The 23,911-nt window shown below is 44.1% G+C and overlaps 3 protein-coding genes across 3 annotated transcripts; all 3 read right to left on the reverse strand.

The window, feature by feature from the left end:
• Positions 1 to 419: 419 nt before the first annotated feature.
• On the reverse strand, positions 420 to 1,358 carry LOC101933421 (olfactory receptor 52D1-like). The gene has a single exon (XM_005315390.2). The coding sequence runs from the start codon at positions 1,356 to 1,358 to the stop codon at positions 420 to 422; it is 939 nt and encodes a 312-aa protein (XP_005315447.2).
• Positions 1,359 to 10,326: 8,968 nt separating this feature from the next.
• Positions 10,327 to 11,265, reverse strand: LOC135984382 (olfactory receptor 52P1-like). Its single transcript, XM_065599440.1, has one exon. The coding sequence runs from the start codon at positions 11,263 to 11,265 to the stop codon at positions 10,327 to 10,329; it is 939 nt and encodes a 312-aa protein (XP_065455512.1).
• A 7,637-nt stretch (positions 11,266 to 18,902) lies between these two features.
• On the reverse strand, positions 18,903 to 19,841 carry LOC135984383 (olfactory receptor 52D1-like). The gene has a single exon (XM_065599446.1). It carries the CDS (start codon positions 19,839 to 19,841, stop codon positions 18,903 to 18,905), a length of 939 nt encoding a protein of 312 aa, XP_065455518.1.
• Between the last annotated feature and the right edge of the window lie 4,070 nt (positions 19,842 to 23,911).

Genomic DNA, 23,911 nt, shown 5'->3' on the forward strand with positions numbered 1-23,911 from the left:
GTCTGTCTCAAACACATTACACCTACAGATGTACTGAGGCCCTTAACCTCTATTTTCAGCTCCCCAAATATTCAGGGTTTTCCATTGGGCTGTTGGTCTGTACAAAGCTTAATGTTTAAAGATGATAGGCCTCAACACTTATGTTAACTTGCTAAAGCTAATATCTTACAGAATAGAGGTCTGTAGGTTTCTTGATTAGCAAAGAATGTAATGAAAAGCAAAATATAATGCAAAGCAGTGAATATAATAGAGCTGGGCTACAGTAGCAGTGAATATGACAAAGGCAAACTAGCCCAATGGGCTACAGAACTTCCACAATGCTGAGCTCAGCCAAACAAGGACACAGCATCCTTGATTAATGAGGAGATGTCCTTTCCCCCTCTTGTCACACAGGGTTTAAAGTCAGTGGCCCCAGCTGATCACCTTCTGCAGGTGTATTTGCCCACTTTGTCACGAAGCTCTTTGGTTTTGACTCCATAAATGATAGGGTTGAGCATGGGAGGGATGAGGAAATAGAGGTTGGCCAAGATGATGTGAACGTGGGGAGCGATGCCCTGACCAAACCGGTGAGTCAGGCTGGTTAGGAAGCCGGGACCATAAGAGGTCAGCATCACACAGATGTGGGCTGTGCAGGTGTTGAGGGCTTTCTGGTAGGATTTCTTGGAGGAGATTCTGAGGACAGCCCTCATGATCAGACCGTAGGACAGGGCAATGAGTGTCAGGTCGAACCCGATGACTACAAACACTATAACAAAACTGTACATCCTGTTCACTGTGATGTCCCCACATGATATCTTTGCCACCGCCATGTGCTCACAGTGTGTTTGGGCGATAAAGCGGTTGTCACAGAATGGCTGCGTGCTCAGGAACAGGGGCAGAGGCAACATGAAGATAACAGATCTGATCAAACCCATGAACCCTAGCTTAGATATTCGTGCATTGGTGACGATGGTGGCATATCTCAGAGGGTTACATATGGCAACGTAGCGATCAAAGGCCATTATCACGAGAATGGCTGACTGCATGAAAGAAACTGTGTGAAGGAAAAACATCTGGGTGAGGCAGCCACCCACAGTAATGCTCCTCAAATTGAACCAAAATATACACAGTGCCTTCGGCACAATGAAGATAGATGTGGCAATGTCTGTGAGCGCGAGCAGGCAGAGAAGCAGGTACATCGGCTTGTGCAGGGTCTGCTCTTTCCCTACAACAAAAAGAAGTGTAATATTTCCCAAAAGGCTGATAATGTAGGAAATAGAGAAAGGGATGGAAATCCAGATGTGTCCAGCTTCCAGGCCAGGGATACCCATTAGGATGAATGTTGAAGGGTCAGATGTGGTGAAGTTGAAAGTTGCCATGAAGTCGTCAATGTGTCGATCTAGCTCAGAAATGCTCAAGATGCCTGTGAAGGGAGAGAAGCACAGTGAAGGGGGTTATACACTTTATACAACAATTGGTATGGTAAATGTGTTATAGTTACTAACTCTCTAGAAAGGGGATAAGCAGTGAGGTGGCAACATTTGCAGATGGCACCAGATTATGTAGGTCATAATCAAATCTAGAGAAGTCCCCAGAGGGAGCTAACCAAGCCAGGTGACTGGGCAGCAGGATAGCAGATGAATTTTAATGTCAATAACTGCAACGTGTATGCCCATTTGAGGGAAAAGCTTGAACTTGTCAAATACTTCACAAGGTTCTAATTTTACTGTGTGAGAGGGACCTGGGCTTCATGGTACACAGCTCTGTGAAACCATTCTCAAAATGCAAACATGGACAGAAACTAAACAGACATTGGATTTCAATAGGAGTAGGATGGAGAATCATACAGAAAATACAATGCTATGAGATCAGTCAGTCAGTGCTTCACCCTCCTCTAAACTCCTTTGTGTAGTATAGGAGATCCTTTTCACACAGGATATTGCAGAAATAGAGGGGTTCAGGCGTGTGCAACCAGAATGATCAAGTGCCTGGGCAAACTCTCATAGGGAGAGAGATTGAGAGACTGGGATTGTTACTTTACAAAGGATATGAATAAAAAGGGACATGAGAAAAGTCTATAAAATACCGATCGGTGTCTCCTAACATAAGATCAAGAGGACATTGGGAGTGTACGGACCTCTGCCCAGGAGTCGAGACATTTCGCCTGCAAGCTTGTGCCTGGGCATACAGAAAGCATTTTTACTATTCATGACTCTGTTGAACTTACCCTAAGGAGAGAAATTCTCATGTGACTGTGGTGCCTTGAAAATGTTGCACTAGGTGTGTGTTTCAGGAGTCTGAGGGATGCCATGAGGCACTGCATGAATGGACGTTTTAGGTGAGAAAAAGAATGATTTGACCAAATTACATCTCTGCACAGTGGAATGTATGTACAACCCTGGCCGTGAATGACTGGCTAGCAAATGTCACAGAACAGCCTGGGTTTAACGTGTGTGTCTCAGTGACCCACAGTTTCAGGCAGCTGCCCGTGGCTCCTGCATGTGGCAAGTGTATTTATTTAGGCCCTCACATGTCCCAGAGTTTCCTGCTCTCATTATGAGTTGTTCCTGTTCTGCAGTTCCCAAAGGCACCCACACTGTGTATGGGTGCACCAAGATCAGTAGCACAGGTGTGTTAGTATTTGCAACTCTGTGCGATTTCTCACTGGTGAGACACAGTCACTGATTACCCCCCAGCCAGTGGAGGAGGTGTGACTGGAGGCACCTCACCCCCTGCAAAGGAAGAGCTGTGGGGACTGTGGGGCGATTTGGAGCTTGTGGGAGCCAGGGATGACTGGGGAGCATGCAGAAGACACTGGCAACGAGCGTGCTTTTGGAATTGGGGCACTCTGGGATGGGGAAGGAGAGTATGGCTGGGGGTCAGCGTATGATGGGAGATTGAAGCAGCAAACCCCAGCTTCTCTGTGCACAGCCTGCTCCCTGCCCGTGTAATGCTCATTACCGCCTGCCTGCCCGGGTACATCTCACTCCTTGCCCCAGAATCCCCAGTGATGGCCACATGTATGTTTCCCACCCCCACAGCTTCCTGACATACCACACAGTGATACACCTCACCCAGGAGCAAAACCAATTGCCAGACCCCACAGTGAGAGCTCACAGAAATATCTCTTCAAACTGGGTTAAACTCGGTGTCTGCCTGCACCTGGGAAAAGGGGGAGATCAGCCTGAACTGCCTTTCTGGGGTCAAGGGAATCCCAGCAGCAGCTCTGCCTGTGCAGGGAAGGAGAGAGGGACAGACCCGGCGGGAGGGAGAGAGGACAGTTTGAGTAACTCTGCCTCAAAATGACACAAAGCTTTAATGCATTGCAGCCCGTTAGAAACCCAGACACCCCTTCCTGAGGCTGCTTTTCCATGTTGGCCACTGCTGATGTTGCCACAAGTCTGTAGTGGGGTTGCCCACATGAGGAGGGATGGTCAGGATGTGGGAACGGTGTCAGAGACAGTCTGCTACAGTGAGGTCCACGTTCTGTTACAGTATGATACACGCCCCACCCCAGGAGGCCTTGTTACGCCTCTTTGGTCTATGCATTATACAGGATGTCCAGTCCCTATTTCACCTGGTTTTAGGGCTGTGACGCTGTGATCTGGCTACCGCACATTCCACTACTTTCCCACCCCACATACACACAGAGCACTGTGCATTCCTGGACTTCTCCTGGTGAGCTTTCCAACACTGCCTGGTTTCCTCTACGCCAGAAACATGTTTTTATTTGTACTGCCTTTTGGCGCTTCTTGTCCTCTCCAGACCCAGAGATGCTGGGGAACACAGAGAGAAGACCCCTCTCCTCCCTGAAAAAATTGTTAACCTGATTGTTTTGAACCTTTTAGCCATTGATTTCAATGGGACCAGATTCACTCTTGGTGTATAACGTTTGGCGCCGAGCTGTGAAAATCATGGCTTCGGATGCTGCTATTCTGTTAGGGTGCAGAAAGAGTCTGAAGGAAACCCCCAGTTTACTTGGCGTTCTGAGACCAGGCATGAAAAATGGGGATTGCAAAACACATGGGGCCTGATTTTCCTCTCAGGGAAGCCTGTGCCAATTTGCAGTAACCCTGTGCAGGCAGAATATCACAGCAGAAATTTGCCAGTATGTGGCCCTTTCTTGTTGTGAACTCTTTGGTAACACAAATACCCTTTGCAGAGGCTTTGGCTGTATTACCTAACAGCTCAGTGAAGTTGCTGAATTGGAAAAACCACACAGCCCCCAAAAGGAAGCTATTGAGACAGATAGAAGGACCCAGGATGAGACAAGGAACTGATCTTAAAAACAAATATTTGTCTAAGCTATTTCCAATACATGTGTAGTTCCAATGTTGCCAGGTAAATCCATTGGTGTTTCTGACAATACTAAACAGTTCAAAGCAGCAAAGAGTCCTGTGGCACCCACGAAAGCTCATGGTCCAATATGTCTGTTAGTCTATAAGGTGCCACAGGACTCTTTGCTGCTTTGACAGATCCAGACTAACTTGGCTACCCCTCTGATACTAAACAGTTCACGTCACTGTGCTAGTGAATTCCTTCCCAGATCGTTCTTGACTTGGACCCTGGAGCCCATAGCACTAACTTTAATGTAGAACCAGACAACTCACCGCAGTCCCGCTCATCAGAGAGAGGAAATCATCTTATGGCGACAGAAAAGCAGAGTCCTGAGAATCAGTGTATGAATCTCACATATCTGAGACTTGGAGCACTAGACAGCGACCTTTATGATTCTCCTGTACAGTCCCTGTGGGCTCTCAGATTGGCCAGGACTCCCAGGCAATTCCCTCAGCTCCATGAGCAGCGGGTCGAGCAGAAAATAGACCCAGAGAACGTTAGCCTGAGAGCCTCCCCCGGGAGGGAATAAATGATTTGCCAATAACAAGGGCTCAGACTGTCACGGCAAACTGAGTCTTGCAGACTGTTCAGCCTAGCAATTGAGGATGGCTTTCTTTTCTGTGTGTAATGTGCTGCCATCTGCACTATGCTTGGGAATGCTGCCACAAGATACAGGTAAAAAAGAACATATTCAATTGATTGTAGCAACATCCCAGTCCAACCGCCCATGCAGTTGTAATGTACTTTGCATTATCCTCGGAAAAGTCACTGCCACCATGTGGAGGAAAAATGGTATGATCCTGAATTTATGCAAGCTGAAGGGTGTACAAGTTTTGTTGCTAATTCAGCCTCTTCAGGCCCTGTAACACCCAACCAGAGCTATCTGAGGGCTTACATATGCCACCAAAATACAAACACCAGACATCAGCCAATTTCCTACCTCCCCAGGCTCACACCCTCCACTGGAGTATAAACCCAAAATTATACTGTCTTGCACTGCACAGGGATCTGTACATAGATTTGCCCGCCCCTTAATATTGGAACGATTTGCCACTAGCCTGTGTTAACGAAGCTGAGATGTTCCCCAGACACTTCACTCAAAGGCACACTGATTTAGATAAAGTAAAAATAAGTTTAACTAAAAACGATAGCAAGTAAATCAAGCTGATAACCTAGCAAGTAACAAAACTGGAAAGTATCAGAGGGGTAGCCGTGCTAGTCTGGATCTGTAAAAAGCAACAGAGAGTCCTGTCATAGAATCATAGAATCATAGAATATCAGAGTTGGAAGGGACCTCAAGAGGTCATCTAGTCCAACCCCCTGCTCAAAGCAGGACCAATTCCCAGCTAAATCATCCCAGCCAGGGCTTTGTCAAGCCGGGCCTTAAAAACCTCCAAAGAAGGAGATTCCACCACCTCCCTAGGTAACGCATTCCAGTGTTTCACCACCCTCCTAGTGAAATAGTTTTTCCTGATATCCAACCTGGACCTCCCCCACTGCAACTTGAGACCATTGCACCTTGTTCTATCATCTGCCACCACTGAGAACAGCCGAGCTCCATCCTCTTTGGAACCCCCCTTCAGGTAGTTGAAGGCTGCTATCAAATCCCCCCTCATTCTTCTCTTCTGGAGACTAAACAATCCCAGTTCCCTCAGCCTCTCCTCATAAGTCATGTGCTCCAGACCCCTAATAATTTTTGTTGCTCTCCGCTGGACTCTTTCCAATTTCTCCACATCCTTCTTGTAGTGTGGGGCCCAAAACTGGACACAGTATTCCAGATGAGGCCTCACCAATGTCGAATAAAGGGGAACGATCACGTCCCTCGATCGTCCCTGTGGCACCTTAAAGACTGACAGATGTAAAACTGGAAACTGAGCCTAATATACAAGATACATTGGATATGAATAAGCAATTTCTCACTATGGCTGGTGATACAAGCAGTCCTCAAGGTTTCCAAACACCAGCTAGAAATCCTTTTAACCTGGGACCAGCTCTTCCCCCAGATCAGTCGTTGTTCTTCAGCTGTATCCAGGAGCTCTCTTTTGTGAAGAATGAGGACATTAAATAATGTCACACCCCATCTTATACAGCTTTAACGTATGTCGGGAATCCTTCATTTCAAAAACAGTGCCTAGCCCAGCTTGTGAAAAATTACAAAGGACATCATCAATAGATGGACAAACTACTGTTCCAATATATTCAACCACCAGACAAATGGAGATACTAGTGTCCTTGATAGCCCGATTCAACAAAGGAGGATGACTTTCCAATACTGTGTGAAGAAGTGGAGAGAGCTGTGAAATCACTCAAGAATGGAAAGGCTACAGGTATTAACATTATCCCAGCCAGACTGATGAAATTCAGAGGAGAAATAGTAATAGATGTTGTCAAGGCTGTTTCCCCACTCTGGCACTTGGAGAACAGAAGGTGGGGGCCCGCAAAAGACCTTACCACTTGCCAGTAAAGGCTAGCATTAAAACTCCACAAGGTGTTGGCAGCCATCCAAAATAGTAATCAATTGGGTACTGGCTACCAACCTTATCAAATTCTCTTTAAAAGGCCTATAAAATTATAAAACCCTTTATTATACCTCCCTCCCCCATAAAAGGTGCCAGTTACCCAATGGGTAAAAAAATTACCAATAAAACTTAACAAAATAAAGTTTAACTAACTAATGCCATTAAAAAAGCAAAAAAAAAACAAAAAAACAAAAAAACCCTATATACATTCTTCAGGTATTTAAAAGGGTGTCATAAGGAGGAGGGAGAAAACTTGTTCACTTTAGCCTCTAAGGATAGAACCAGAAGCAATGGGTTTAAACTGCAGCAAGGGAGGTCTAGGTTGGACATTAGGAAAAAGTTCCTAACTGTCAGGGTGGTTAAACACTGGAATAAATTGCCTAGGCAGGTTGTGGAATCTCCATCACTGGAGATATTTAAGAGTAGGTTAGATAAATGACTATCAGGGATGGTCTAGATGGTATTTGGTCCTGCCATGCAGGCAGGGGACTGGACTCGATGACCTCTCGAGGTCCCTTCCTGTCCTAGAATCTATGAATCTATGTAGCTCAAAACAGTAAATTATAAAACATTAAAAATAATGTATTTAAAATTATCATCAAAAAATCATGTCCTAAAGTATAAATGTGTCAAACAAATATATTATTTGTTTCCATATCATGTTTTAATTTTTGCCAGATTTTGGAATAAGTTTGCGTAGGGCTTTTTTAATAGTTTGGTTTATTTATTTACTGTTTTTGACGATTGAGGATGATAGGGGATATGTAGTTGTTCCCTTACTTTTAACGCTTTTAATAAATTTTTAACTGTTTTTCTTTTATATAAAATGTGGTCCATTATCTGAATCAATTACTTTTGGCGTTTAATATTTAATGAACACTACTTCCCAGAACTTCTTAGTGGTAGTTTCCTCAGTATGATTTCTGATTGGAATTGCCTTTACCCGTTTAGAAAAAGAATTTATTATTACTAATAAATACTGATTTGGGGGTGGGGAGTAGGCAATTTATTAATATAATGAACTTGTATTTTACTATATGGCCCTACAGTTTTTTGGTGCAACAAGGGTTTTGAATTTGGTGGTTTATTTTTATTTGCTGCACATCTTATGCAGTTTTTAACAAATTTTTTAAACATTTTTTTGCACCTTAGGCCTTATTTTAATTTGTTTTGCCTTTAAAAGAGTTTTTTTTTTTTTGGTGGGCCATAGAGTGACACAGGTTAATGATTTGTTCTCTTTGGAGTTTTTTAGGTACCCACTTTATTTTTTTCTTTGTTTATTATTTTATTTACTGCATATTACTTGAGGTAAATTTGCTAGTATTGGTGCCAAGGCAGGGGTAGCTTTATTAATTTGTTTAAAATTCACTGTCAATTTTAATTTTTCTGAAGCTTTTAATACTGGCCAAATTGGGCTATTATATGGAGAATTTCCCCCTTTTAATTATTTCCTGTTGTTTTAGTGATTTAATTGTTTTTGTTTTGTTTTGTTTTGTTTTCTTTTTTTCGTTTTCTTTTTTTTTTTAATTTTTTGCCTCTGCTTGCACAGGAAATTTTCGTCTCTAAGGTGCCACAAGTACTCCTGTTCTTCTTTTTGCGGATACAGACTAACACGGCTGCTACTCTGAAACCTGTCTTTTTTTAAATGATAGCTGGCATTTTTGCGAAATTAAGAAGCTACTAGAATCAATTAAGACAGGGAGGCTAATCAGGGCGCCTGGTTTTAAAAGGACCTCAGTTCACTTAGTGAGGGGGCTTGTAAGGAGCTGGGAGTGAGAAGAAGTGCTAGTGTTCAGTGATGTGTGGTTGCTGGTGAGTATTTGCTTTAGGTTGGGGGGTTGTCTGTAAGCGAGGACAGGTCTGTCTTTTAAAAAAAGAAAAACCCGTAAAGTTTTTAGAGATTCTATTTGCAAAGGAACTTCTCCCATCATGAGCTAAGTGGAACAGGTGTAGCATTATACCTTGACGGACCAGCACCTATCACACATACCAAATACACTTTCCACTATTTGTATCATTTCTGCCTTTGGCCTTCAGTCATTTGCAGACAGCCTGGGACAATTGCTGTGCCCCTGTACGTCCTATCAGGGTGTTGCCACGGAAGCCCAGCAAAGATAATTGAAACAGTGACCAAGATGGCGGGGCGGGAGGGAGTTTGTATAATGAAGATATCCACAAGATACTGTGAGTGGCACTCACTGGTACAGAAGGTCAGCAGAGCCTACAGATTTTAGGTGGCAGGGCCCTTTTTCCCAACACCCGCCCTCACATTGGGTTCAAGTCCCGTCCCCTCCCCTGAGTGGGACCTTGAAGGCCCTCCTGTCAAGAGACATCTCCCTTTGCTGGGCCCTCATCCCATGGCCCCACCTTGCTCTCCCTAGCTGCTCATTGCTCTCGGCTGCTGTGTTACTTGTGGCACAGCCGGCATCTTCTATCCTGGCTCTGGCCCCGCAGCTCCCCGCTGTAGCTCAGCCCTGGCTCCCTTTGGAGCTGCCGGTCTGGGCTGACCCAGTACCCGTTCTTGTCTGCTGCTCCGGCTGCAGGTCCCCACTCTGCCTGTTGGGCTGCTTCTCTGGCCCTTCCGGATCTTGCCAGATTTCCACTGCATTAGAAGCCCAAAGTCATTTCACAACTCACCTGAAAGTAGCCCCATCCCTTTTTTTCAAAGAAAGGTTTTTTTATTAACACATTTGTCTAGACATAAAATAACAAATGAAAGCTTTCATTACACCCCTACTACAGATTTGATTAAAAAAAAAAAAAGCTACAAGCCCCAGCAGGATTTTATTCACATTAGCAACACACCTATGAGATGACAATCAAACTCAAAATCCTGGTACTTGTATCTTGACTAAGGGCTGGCAGGTGTTTCCTTCAAAAAATGGCATTAAAAAAAGCCCCAACGTAGCCCAAAACATTTGTAATGAAAAAACAACTACAGCATCATTATATTATTTATTTCTAATTGCATTCAGTTTGCTACAGTTAGCCTTTATTTGGTTTATCCTCCAGGTTTCGTTAAGGATTGGAAGTAGAAAAAATCAGGTACATTTCACTCATCGTATCACTGTACAAATGACAGTTTCTTAATTTTGTCGTCGCCTATCTCAAACTGCAGCTTCTGTTGATCAAACTGATCAAGAACCCTGTTCACACAGGAACTAATGGAAAACCACCTTGCTTCAGAAAGCTGCAGTAGCAGCTAAGAGTTGGTAATGTAAGAGTTACAGAAAAGCCAGGTGACGGGGGATAGAGGGTGGGGGCTGATGGGTCATGCTCAAAGAAGTCAGGCGATGGTCAGAGAGAGGGAATTCAGCAAGGGAGAGAGCAGTGCTGCATAATGGAGTGATGAGAGATTAGGTGTGAGGAACTTCTCAGACTGTGAACTTCCACAATGCTGAGTTCAGTCAAACTGGGACAGAGCACCCTTGATTATCAAGGAGATAGTCTTCCCCCCTCTTGTAAAGGCTAATTTCAATGTCCCAGGCGATCACATTCTGCAGGTGTATTTGCCCACTTTGTCACGAAGCTCTTTGGTTTTGACCCCATAAATAATAGGGTTGAGCATGGGGGGGATGAGGAAATAGAGGTCAGCCAATAGGATGTGAACATGGGGAGCAATGCCCTGACCGAATCGTTGTATGAGAGGGGAGAAGAAGCCGGAAGTATAATACGTAATCATCACACAGATGTGGGCTGTGCAGGTGTTGAGGGCTTTCTGGTAGGCTTTCTTGGAGGATATTCTGAGGAGGGCCCTGATGATTAGACCATAGGACAGGGCAATGAACATCAGGTCTAACCCTACAACTACAAACACTATCACTAAGCCATACATCCTGTTGACTGTAATATCCCCACACGATATCTTTGCCACAGCTATAGGTTCGCAGTGCGTGTGGGGGATAACGTGGTTGGAACAGAATGGCAATGTGTTCAGGAGAAGGGGCATAGGCAGAATGAAGAGAACAGCTTTGATCAAACCTAGAAACCCTAGCTTAGCTATTCGTCCTTTGGTGAGGATGGTGGCGTATCTCAGAGGGTTACATATGGCAATGTAGCGATCGAAGGCCATTGTCACAAGGATGGTTGAGTGCATAACAGCAACTGTGTGAAGGAAGAACATCTGGGTGAGGCAGCCACCCACAGTAATGCCTTTCAAATTGAACCAAAATATACACAGTGCCTTTGGAACGACGGAGGTAGATGTGGCGATATCTGTGAGTGCCAGCATGCAGAGCAGCAGGTACATTGGCTTGTGCAGGGTCTGCTCTTTGCTTACAACAAACAGAAGCGTAACATTTTCCAACAGGCCAACAACGTAGAGCGAAGCGAAAGGGATGGAAATCCAGATATGGGCAGCTTCCAGGCCAGGGATGCCCATTAGGATGAATGTTGAAGGCTCAGAGGGGGTGAGGTTGAAAGCTGCCATGAAGTTCTCAGTGTGTCGATCGGGCTCCAAAATGTTCAAGCTGCCTGTGAAGGGAGAGAAGCACTGCAAGGGGGGTTACACACTTTATAACAAATAATAAAGTTAAATATAAAATATTTATTATATTAACCATCTAGAAATGGGGGGCAAGGAGTAGATAGGAACATTTATAGAGATTATTTCAGTTATAGTCAAGTCCAGAGAAGTCCTCAGAGGGAGCTAACCAAGCCAGGTCAATGGACAACATGATGGCAAATAAACTTTCGTGTTAATAACTGCAATGTGTATGCCAATGTGTATGCCTAAAACCTTACAAGATTCTAATGTAACTGTATGAGCTCATGACAGGGATCTGGGCATAATGGTACACAGCTCTGTGAAACCCTGTTCACAGTGCAAGCATGGACAGAAACTAAGCAAAACATTGAGATCTAGGAAGAGTGGGATGGGGAATCATACAGAAAATACAGTGTCATGAGATCAGTCAGTCAATGTTTCACCCTCCTGTCGTCTCCTCTGGGTAGTATTGGGCACCCTTCTCACACAGGATATTGTAGACCTAGAGGGGTTCAGGGAAGGCAATGAGAATGATCAAGGGCCGGGGGAAACTGATATGGAAAGAGGTTGAAAAGACTGGGATTGTTACCTTTACAAAGGAGATGAATAAGAGGGGACACAAGAAAAGTCTATAAAATACTGACTGTTAGAGGGCAGATTGAGACTGTGTTCTCCATATCTCATAACACAAGATCAAGTGGACATTCAATTATACTGAAACACGGCAAAATCAAAACAGATAAATAAAGAATTTTTGCTTCACTCAATGCTTAAGTAGACTGAGGAACTCCTTACCACAAGTGGTAGTTGAGGTCACGAGATAAGCAAGAATCAGGAAGGGTTTGGACATTTACATGGATAGTGAGTATCCAGTTACATTACTTACAGCTGAATAAATATTTTGGAAAGTCTATACGCCCATGTGTTTCAGGGCACAAGCCAATCTCTAGCGGTTAGGTGTTAGGATGATGCCTCATGATGGTCAAGTCACTGTCCCCATCCACCTGCTACTGGGTTTCTTACATCTTCTGCAGCAGCTGTGGCTGTCACGGTCGGAGAGAGGAAAATGGACTAGATGGACCATAGGTCTGACCCCCGAGGCCATTCCTAGTTGGAAAGGAGCCAAGTGTCTGCCATGGAAACAGACATTATCCTGCTGGGTTATGACTTTGTGCTCAACAGAGCTCAATGCCTCTTTGGTCTGTGCATTAGGAAGGATGCGAATTCAATATTTTGCCCGGTTTCAGGGCTCTTGGCCACTGATATAGAGACAGCATATCCCGCTATCATGCCCTCCTCCCCCCACTCCATCAAGTGCACACACACACAGACACAGACACACAAAGACTGTGCATTCCTGGACCTCCCTCGGTGAGATTCCCAGCACTGCCTTGTTTCCTCTAAGCCAGAAACATGCTTTTATTTTTATTCATATTGGTTCTCCTCATCTTCTCCAGAACCAGAGATGCAGGGGCACGGAGAGAGCAGATCCCTCTCTATCCCTGAAAATATTGTTTATACTAATTGTTTTGAACCTCTAAGCCTGTGAGTTTGAGATTTTAGCAACTCTCCTCACACGTCAGTTCTTCTTTGGTCCAAATGAGCTCACTGATCCTTAGAAGCCATGGGACAACTCCAGTTGAAGTCACTGAAGGCTCATGATTGGTGTAAACAGGTCATTTATTTAAGTTCCTAGATGTGGATTTAGGGTGATCTCAATGGGGCAAAGATTTCACCTTTTAACCTATTTAACTTTCGGCTGTGATAATCATGGCTTCAGGTCCTGCTACAGAGAGCACCATTGTGTTAGGGTGCTGAATGAGTCTGAAGGAGAGATCCGCTGATGGCAGAACGTGACAGCAGAATCTGAGAACTCCTGTGTACGCAATTCTTGTTGTGAACTCTCTGGTAGCACAGAGACCCACTGCAGAGGCTTTGGCTGTACTACCTCACAGCACAGTGAAGTTGCTGAATTGGAAAACTTGAGCGATCAAGAGGAAAAATGATTCCACCCAAAGAAAGAGAGTTACTGAGACAGATAGAAGGACACAGTAAGACACAAGGAACTGATCTTAAAAAAAAGTCTGATCTATTTCCAATACATTTATCGTTCCAATTATGCCAGGCAAATCTCTGGTTGTTTCTGACAATAAAACAGTTCAAGTCACTGTGCTGGTGAATTCCTGCCCAGATGGTTCTTGATTTGAACCTTGGATCCCTGCCTCAGCCCTCAGCACTAACTTTAGGGCAGAAACAAGCCACTCACCAAAATACCACTCAGCAGAGAGGAAATCTCCTTACCCAGGGCTCTGCTTTCTTGTTGCAGTATCAGCATATGAATCTCACGTCTCTGACACTCAGCGTGCTGGACAGTGACCTTTATGATTTCCCTGTACAGTCCCTGCAGACTCTCAGGTTGGCAGAACTCCCAGACAATTCCCTCGACTCCGTAAGCAGTAGGAAGAGCAGAAAATAGACCCTGGAGAACTGCAGCTTGAGAGTCTCATGTGGGAGCGAAGAAATGATTCGCAAATACCAGGAGCTCAGATTGTCAGGGCAAACAGTGTCTTGCTGATTGTGCAGCCTAGCAATTGGCGATGACTTTCTTTTCTGTGTGTAATGCACTATGTGTGGGAATGCCACCACCAGTTACGTGACCGAAACCCATTTCAATTCATCGGAGCAGTGTAATGATGCATATGCCCCATGCAGTTGTAATATCCAGCCCATTAGCCCTTGAAAAGTCACTGCCACCCTGTGGAGGCCAAATGATATGATCTTGAATTGATGCAAGCCGAAGTGCTTTCTTCTCCCAGCATTCTGGCATCAAAGGTATTTGCCAGTTTCCATCTGTGAGGTCTAAAGTGGCAGCTCAAACTGTTCTAATAGTTCATCAACTCTCTGCATCGGGAAAGCATCAAATTTGAATACTGTGACATTTCAAAAATGGATGCAGATTAGGGTTGTGCTATTCTGCGTCACAAGTGGGACAATGGGATTTGTCCACTCACTGTGTGATTCATTCACCAGTCCCCAGCCCAAAATGGCCTGGAGTCCATCTCACATGGTATCCCACATTTTAAAAGGGAACAGTCACGGAGTTTCCCTGATGCATTGTGCTGGGGCCATTTCAGTATGGTGGCCTTTTAGGTAGGTGTTCTCTGCTGGGGTCAGAACTTGAAATACAGATACATAATCAATATTCATAACTTCGGATACAAAAATGATACATGCCCACAATAGGAACATCCTTTTCACCAAATCATCAGTTTTCCAATGACACCTGACAAGACACATCTTGTACAAAATGTATCATAATTACGTCCTAATTCTGTAACTCTGAAGAATATGGGGTGCAGTTTCACAATGAGGTTATGAGGAAGATCCCCTCCTAGGCTTTTGGAAGAGTCAAATGATAGAAGTAAAGCACATTAGAAAACATATTCCCAACTACATATACCCCTCTACCCCAATAGAACGCTGCCCTTGGGAGCCAAAAAATCTTACCGTGTTATAGGTGAAACCACGTTGTATCGAACTTGCTTTGATCCACCGGAGTGCGCAGCCCTGCCCCGCGGAGCACTCCTTTACCGCGTTATATCCGAATTCGAGTTATATCGGGTCGTGTTATATCGGGGTAGAGGTGTATATAAATTGGAGGGGTCTAAATTAGCTGTTAAGACTCAAGAAAGAGACCTTGGCGTCATTGTGGATAGTTCTCTGAAATCATCCACTCACTGTGCAGTGGCAGTCAAAAAATGAACAGAATATTGGGAATCACCAAAAAGGGGATAGATAATAAGACAGAAAATATCATATTGCCTCTATATAAATCCATGGTACGCCCCCACCTTGAATACTGCCTGCAGATGCGGTCGCCCCATCTCAAAAAAGATATATTGGAATTGGAAAAGGTTCAGAAAAGGGCAACAAAAATGATTAGGGGTATAGAATAGCTTCTGTATGAGGAAAGATTAATAAAACTGGGACTTTTCAGCTTGGAAAAGAGGCGACTAACGGGGGATATCGTAGAGGTCTATAAAATCATGAGTGGTAGAGAGAAAGTAAACAAGGAAGTATTATTCACTCCTTCTCATAATACAAGAACAAGGGGCCACCAAACGAAATTAATAGGTAGCAGGTTTAAAACAAACACAAAGTATTTTTCATGCAACGCACTGTCAATCTCTGGAACTCCTTGCCAGACGGTGTTGTGAAGGCCAATATTATAACTGGGTTTAAAAGGGAGCTAGATACATTCATGGAGGATAGGTCCATCAATGGCTATTAGCCAGGATGGGCAGGGATTGTGTCCCTAGCCTCTGTTTGCCAGAAGCTGGGATTGGGTGACAGGGTATGGAACACTTGATGATAACCTGTCTGTTCATTCCCTTTGGGGTACCTGCCATTGGCCACTGTCAGAGGACAGGATACTAGGCTTGATTTGGTCTGACCCAGTATGGCCGTTCTTATATTCTTATGTAATAGTGACATGGCTGGGCCCAAGATTACTGGGAGGATAAACCCGTCTCATTCTGGTCACTTAGGACTGGGACTAGGGTGTCCCCACTCTGGGGTACTCTCTTCACATTGGATGCTTCCCTGAACCACTGATTACCACATTAAGTTCAAACCAAATATATTTTATTAAACAGCAACTGTAAAATAATAAGAAAAAAATGGGAAAGATTCAAGGTAACAAGGAGCCCCGGTCTGTGGGCATGGAAACATCACGAACAGCTGTCCCTGGGACGTAAGAAAAGTTTGCAGCCTGTTCCTCACACATCCCAGGCCTCCTGCCCAGGCCCTGGCTGCGCTGCAGTGAGACTTGTTCAAACAGTGGCCACATGCCCTGAGGGTCTAGGTGACAGGACGCTTCTCCCCAGCAACTGCCCACCCCATATCCAAACTTCTCAGTCCAGCCTTCAAGGCCCTCTTGTCTGGTGACGTCTCCCTGCCCATGGCCCCACCTTGCTCTCCCCACTTCTCATTGTTCTCGGCTGCCATGTTACTTGTGGCCCGGCCGGCATCAGCTATCCTGGTTCTGGCCCCACAGCTCCCCACTGTAGCTCATCCCTGGCTCCCCGTTGGTGCAGCAGGTCTGTGCAGACCCAGGTCCCAGTTCTGGTCTGTTGGAGCTGCAGCTCCCCAGCTCTGCCTCAAGCCCAGCTCTCCTTCTGGGCTCCTTCTATCTGGCCCTTGTGTTTCTGGCTGCTGCTGTGCTGACTCCAGCTCCGCTTGAGGTGGTTTGCTAGAATTCTACTGCATTTATAGCCCCAAAATAAGGTAAAAAGTAACCTAAGAGTCACCCCATTTATTTCTTGAAACTAAGTTGTTGTTGTTGTTTTTTAATTCAGACATTCGTCTATATGTCAAAAAACAAACGAAGGCTTTCATTACATACCTACTACAGATTTGATTTAAAAAAAAAAGAAGATACAAGCCCCAGCAGGAGTTTGTCCACATTAGCAACAAATCTACGAAATGACACTGAAATTCAGAGTCAAAGCCCCAGTTCTTGATTGTATCTCGGTTGATGGTTGGCAGGTGTTTCAAAGCAAAAAAACAGGTGAATAATAGTGTTAAAATAGCCCCAAATGAGCCCCAAACTTATGTAGTGTAAAAACATCAATGACATTATTATATTATATATTTCTAATTGCATTCAGTGATGGTAGAAAGTCACCATATTATGTGTTGAATGAGTTTGTTAAAAGACAACATTTCAGCCTTGCTGGTTTTTTGTCGGAATTAGACTGCTTCTGCTGCTCGTCATGCAGTGCAAACATTTCCTCCATTGATGCAAACTCTTCACATCATATTTTGTGTCATTGCCTGTAAGCCCAAACATGAGGAATGTTTTCTAAAAGTTCCTCTTGCATCTTGTTCGTAGTATTTTTTTTAATCAGGTTCCTGGGAGAAAACAGTCTTTTGCCTGCAGTGTTGCTAAAAACTAGCAATAGCAACGAAAGAGCAAAGAAGCCAAGTTCATTAAAGTCTTTGTCCCCAGCCGCATCCAGTGGTTCGAGACCTTCAACCCAAAACTGCTCTACTTGGCTGTTCTGAGTATGAGGCCAGTGAACCATAGGCAAAATTCTTCACCACAATACAATGACAGGAATGAGTTATCAGCCAATCTAGGATGTGAAAGTGAGGCAATCACCTGAATGTTTGCTGGCAATCTCTATATCATCTGTTTCACAAACTGCAAAATGAAATGTTGACACCTACTATTCAGATCTTGGACAATGGGAATGGTTTGTGTGTATTTTGAAAGTTCCAGCTGAAAGCGAATCCAAAATCAATTGCGCCAAGTGTTAAGTTATTGGACTCCCAGGCAATGTTATAGTTTAACCAAGCGGTCCCTTGAACAGATTTTTGAGAAAGCCCAGAATGGTCAACTTAAGTATTTCACTCCAGGCAGTGTCAGGAATCAATCAATAGGAACACAGCAATTTTGTCTTGTCTAACACCGCAGTTCATTAGGCTGAAGCACACACAGACATAAGGAATTGGTTTAGAACAGTCTGGAACCGTATAGAGTAATTAACAGCAGATTTGCAGTGGTCAGTTGCTCAGCTGCTGGGGTGAAAGGGTGTGAGGGAAAAGGTTTCTCAAGATGGCTTCAAATGACTGCTCCAAAGTGCACCGTATTAGCTAATCTTCTGTAACTTTTACAAAATCCATAGTGACACCACTGGACCATCACTATTCCTAACTTACAATAAACTTCTAATATCACAGGCATCTAGACTCTAGGCATCTAGGCATTTATATTCTTCAATTCTCACTTATTTACTAGTCTGTCCACTGCCCCCATTCTGATGAGCAGAAACTGCCAGCTAGATTTTAACCTTGTCTCTAAAAGGCTGCTTTCCAAATAACCCTGAACTATGTGGTGTTCTATTGTATTAACTCATAGTGGTTGAGTGTATTCCCTCTTGTTGCAATTGGCTTCACCTCAATGTGGGGTAAACACCCCTCAAATCCAGAGTAATACAGTCCAGTTCTCAAAAACACAATTTCACAACTTTCACTAATAATCACTAGTAGAATATCCTCAATTCCTGCAGCAGTCTTCTTGTATAAGCACTTTCCAATAGAAACATTTGGTTTATCCTCCATGCTTTCTGATGGATTGGCCATAGAAATATCAGGTAAATTTTGTTCACCGGATCACTGTACATATGATTTAAAAATTCACCACTGTAGTTGTGTTCTTTGTCTTTGGCTATCAGAAAACAAAGCTTCAGTTCATCAACCTCATTAAGAACCCTGTTCAAACAGGCTCTAATCGCAAGCCACCTTGTTTCAGAAAGCTGCAATATTTTCTGGTAGTCTAGAAGTCATGGAAATGGTGACTCAAAGAGAACAGGTGATGGTCCGAGAGAGGAAAGTGAGCAGCAGAGAGAGCTGTGCTTGGTGATGGAGTGATAAGATGTTAGACTTGAGGAGCTTCTCAGACTTTCAACTTCCACAATGCTAAGCTAAGCCGAACTGGGACAGAGTACCCTTGATTAACTGGGAGGTAGTCTTTCCCCCTTTTGTCATGCGTGTTTAAAGTCAGTGGCCTCAGGCAATCACCTTCTGTAGCTGTATTTGCACACTTTGTCACGAAGCTCTTTGGTTTTGGCCCCATAAATGATAGGGTTGAGTATGGGGGGGGCAACAAAATAGAGATTGCCCAACATGATGTGAATGTGGGGAGCAATGCCCTGACCATACCGATGTGTCAGAGAAGAGAAGATGAAGGGAGGATAAAACATCAACATCACAAAAATGTGGGCTGTGCAGGTGTTGAGGGCTTTCTGGTGGGTTTTCTTTGAGGATATTCTGAAGAGGGCCCTGATTATCAGAATGTAGGACAGGGCAATGAGTGTCAGGTCTAACCCAGTGCATACAAGCCCTACCACCAAGGCGTACATCCTGTTGACTGTGGTATCCCCACATGAAATCTTTGCAACAGCTATGTGATCGCAGTATGTGTTTGGGATAATGTGGTTGGCACAGAATGGCTGCCTGCTCAGGAACAGAGGCAGGGGCAGAACAAAGAGAACAGCTCTTATCAAACCCACTAGACTTAGCTTAGCTATCCGTGTGTTGGTGAGGGTGGTGGCATATCTCAGGGGGTTACATATGGCAATGTAGCGATCGAAGGCCATTGTCACAAGGAGGGCTGACTGCATAGCAGAAATTGCATGAAGGAAGAACATCTGCGTGAGGCAGCCGCCTACAGTAATACTGGTCAAATTGAACCAAAATATACACAGTGCCTTTGGCACAACGGAGGTAGACATGCCAATGTCTGTGAGTGCCAGCATGCAGAGCAGCAAGTACATTGGCTTGTGCAGGGTCTGCTCTTTGCTTACAACAAACAGAATTGTGAAATTTCCCAATAGGCTGATAATGTAGAACATAGAGAAAGGGATGGAAATCCAGATATGGGCAGCTTCCAGGCCAGGGATGCCTGTTAGGAAGAATGTTGAAGGGTCAAAAGGGGATAGGTTGAAAGCTGCCATGATGTGGTCGATGTGTTGATAGGAATTAGAAATGCTCAAGGTGCCTATGAAGGGAGAGAAGCACAAAGAGGGGAGTTACACACTTTGTAACAAATAGGTACGATAAATATTTTATAGTTATTTAAAATCCAGAAAGGGGATTGAGCAGTGACATGGCAACATTTACTCCTCATACATATAAAAGGGTTGTAATTAAACTATGAACTCAGGACAGGGAATTGGACATCATGATACACAGGTCTGTGAAACCCTACCCAAAGTGCTAGCACAGACAGGAGGAGTGGGATTGAGAATCCTACAGAAAACACAATGCCATGCGGTCACCGAGTCAATGTTTCACTGTCCTCTAGACTCTTCTGTGTAGTACTGGGCACCCCGTCACAGGATATTGCAGGACTAGAGGGAATCAGTTATTGTTCTAGGCTATGACTTTGTGCTCAAAGGAATGGGCATGAGGGTCACAAGGCTCTTTGTTTTTAGGGCTACAGGCTGCACCTCTGTTACTTCTCCTGTGTCTTTTGGTGAGACAATTTCTTGCAGACAAAAATTACAGGTTTTAACTGAGAAAAGAAATTCAACTGCTAACCCTTCTCATGTCTGAATATCAATGAAGTTTGCTGATGACACAAAGATTGGGGAATCGTAAATAAGGAAGAGGACAGGTCACTGATTCAGAGCACTCTGGATTGTTTGGTAAACTGGGTCAAAGTAAAAAATACATGTTTTAATATGGCCATATATACAACTAGGAACAAAGAATGTAGGTGATCCTTACGTGATGGGGGACTATTGAGGGAAGCACAGTGATTCTGAAGAAGATTTTGGGATGTGAAGGGATAATAATCTAAACGTGAGCTCCCAGTGCAATCCTGTGGCCAAAACGGCCAATCAGATCCTGGGATGATAACGAGGGGAATCTCAAGGAGCAGGAGCACAGTTATTTTACCTCTGTATTTGGCACTGGTGCAACTGCTGCTGGAATCCTGTGTCCAGTTCTGATGTCCAGGATTAAGGATGGATGTTGATACACTGAAGAGGATTCAGAGAAGAATCAGAAGAATTAGTAAAAGATTAGAAAACCTGCCTTACAGTGATAGACACAAAGATCTCAATCTATTTAGCGTAACAAAGATTGTCAAATGGTGACTTGATAACAGTCTGTAAGTACCTGCATGAGGAACGAATATTTAATAATAGTCCTTTCCGCCTAGCATACAGAGGTGTAACATGGTCCAATGTCTGGAAGCTGAAGTTAAAGAAATTCTGACTTGAAATAAAGTATAAATTATTAAAGGGTGGGAGTAATTAACCACTGGAACAACTTAGCAAGGGTCTTGGAGGATTCTTCATCCCTGAGAAAGTTTAAATTAAGGTTGGATGTTTCCCTAAAAGATCTGCCCTAGGAATAATTTTGGGGGTATGTTCTACAAGCCTGTGCTATACAGACAAGATGATCACAATGGTCCCTTCTGGCTTTGAAATCTCAAACATGTCCCCGGAGTCAGCTGGAGGCATTTTTTTCTATTCATGACAAGTTTCAGAGTAACAGCCGTGTTAGTCTGTATCCGCAAAAAGAAGAACAGGAGTATTTGTGGCACCTTAGAGACTAACAAATTTATTAGAGCATAAGCTTTCGTGGACTACAGCCCACTTCTTCGGATGTTCTTTTTGCGGATACAGACTAACACGGCTTCTACTCTGAAATATTTTATAGTTATTTAAAATCCAGAAAGGGGATTGAGCAGTGACATGGCAACATTTACTCCTCATACATATAAAAAGGTTGTAATTAAACTATGAACTCAGGACAGGGAATTGGACATCATGGTACACAGCTCTGTGAAACCCTATCCAAAGTGCTAGCACAGACAGGAGGAGTGGGATTGAGAATCCTACAGAAAACACAATGCCATGAGGTCACCGAGTCAATGTTTCACTGTCCTCTAGACTCTTCTGTGTAGTACTGGGCACCCCGTCACAGGATATTGCAGGACTAGAGGGAATCAGTTATTGTTCTAGGCTATGACTTTGTGCTCAAAGGAATGGGCATGAGGGTCACAAGGCTCTTTGTTTTTAGGGCTACAGGCTGCACCTCTGTTACTTCTCCTGTGTCTTTTGGTGAGACAATTTCTTGCAGACAAAAATTACAGGTGTTAACTGAGAAGAGAAATTCAACTGCTAACCCTTCTCATGCCTGAATATCAATGAAGTTTGCTGATGACACAAAGATTGGGGAATCGTAAATAAGGAAGAGGACAGGTCACTGATTCAGAGCACTCTGGATTGTTTGGTAAACTGGGTCAAAGTAAAAAATACATGTTTTAATATGGCCATATATACAACTAGGAACAAAGAATGTAGGTGATCCTTACGTGATGGGGGACTATTGAGGGAAGCACAGTGATTCTGAAGAAGATTTTGGGATGTGAAGGGATAATAATCTAAACGTGAGCTCCCAGTGCAATCCTGTGGCCAAAACGGCCAATCAGATCCTGGGATGATAACGAGGGGAATCTCAAGGAGCAGGAGCACAGTTATTTTACCTCTGTATTTGGCACTGGTGCAACTGCTGCTGGAATCCTGTGTCCAGTTCTGATGTCCAGGATTAAAGAGGGATGTTGATACACTGAAGAGGATTCAGAGAAGAATCAGAAGAATTAGTAAAAGATTAGAAAACCTGCCTTACAGTGATAGACACAAAGATCTCAATCTATTTAGTGTAACAAAGATTGTCAAATAGTGACTTGGTAACAGTCTGTAAGTACCTGCATGAGGAACGAATATTTAATAATAGTCCTTTCCGCCTAGCATACAGAGGTGTAACATGGTCCAATGTCTGGAAGCTGAAGTTAAAGAAATTCTGACTTGAAATAAAGTATAAATTATTAAAGGGTGGGAGTAATTAACCACTGGAACAACTTACCAAGGGTCTTGGAGGATTCTTCATCCCTGAGAAAGTTTAAATTAAGGTTGGATGTTTCCCTAAAAGATCTGCCCTAGGAATAATTTTGGGGGTATGTTCTACAAGCCTGTGCTATACAGACAAGATGATCACAATGGTCCCTTCTGGCCTTGAAATCTCAAACATGTCTCCGGAGTCAGCTGGAGGCATTTTTTTCTTTTCATGACCATTTTGAATTGAGGCCCAAGGGGAGAAATTCTCATGTGACTTTGGTGCCACTGAAGCATTACGCTATGTGTGTGTTTCACGAGTCTGAGGGTCCTGTGAGGCACTGTGGGGATGAACATTTTAGATGAAAAAAATAATGACTTGAGCTATAAAATCTCTGCACTGAGGAATAAATGTACAACCCTTGCCATTATTGACTAACAGAGCCAGCTGGCAAATAATAACAGAGCATCTGTTCTTTACCATCTCTGTCCCAGGGGCACACTCTTTCAGTCTGCTACCAGGGTGGCTGTACTTATCTAGACCCCATATTTCCCCGAGTTGCTGCTCTTATTATAGAATGTGCACGCTTCGCAGCTTCCAAGTTGTTCCTGTGTAGCAGTCCTTGAAGCATCCTGCGGTGTGTATGGGTGTAACAAGAGAAGCTGCCCAGGTGCCTGTCTTGGCATTTGCCACTCATGAGATTTCTCATGGGTGAGACACAGTCACTGATTGCCCTGCAGCCAAGGGAGCAGGTGTAATGGGAGGTACCTCACCCCCTGCAGAGGAAGAGCTGTGGGGAGTGTGAGGAGGCTTGGAGGTTGTGCGAGCCAGGGATGATTGAGGACCATGGAGAAGACACTGGTGACCAGTGTGCTGTTGGAATCAGGGCAGCCTGGGATGGGGAAGGAGACTACGAACAGGGGGCTCATTGTATAATAGGGAATTGAATCAACTGATGAGCAAACATCAGACATTTCACCGGTGAATTTACATAATAAACATTCAACAACAACCACTGGAAACAACATTGAGTAAAGGTTGTGACACCCAGGCTGCACTTCTGTGGTTTGGCAGGACAAAGTTCTGACAACCCCGCCACCCCAAACACACTCTGGGCCAAGGAAGGTCCCTCCCTGCTTCCATAACCCTCAGTGCTCCTCACCTGCCCATGTACACC

This window comes from Chrysemys picta, chromosome 1, assembly GCF_011386835.1.
Source record: "Chrysemys picta bellii isolate R12L10 chromosome 1, ASM1138683v2, whole genome shotgun sequence".
Classification (NCBI taxonomy): domain Eukaryota; kingdom Metazoa; phylum Chordata; order Testudines; family Emydidae; genus Chrysemys; species Chrysemys picta.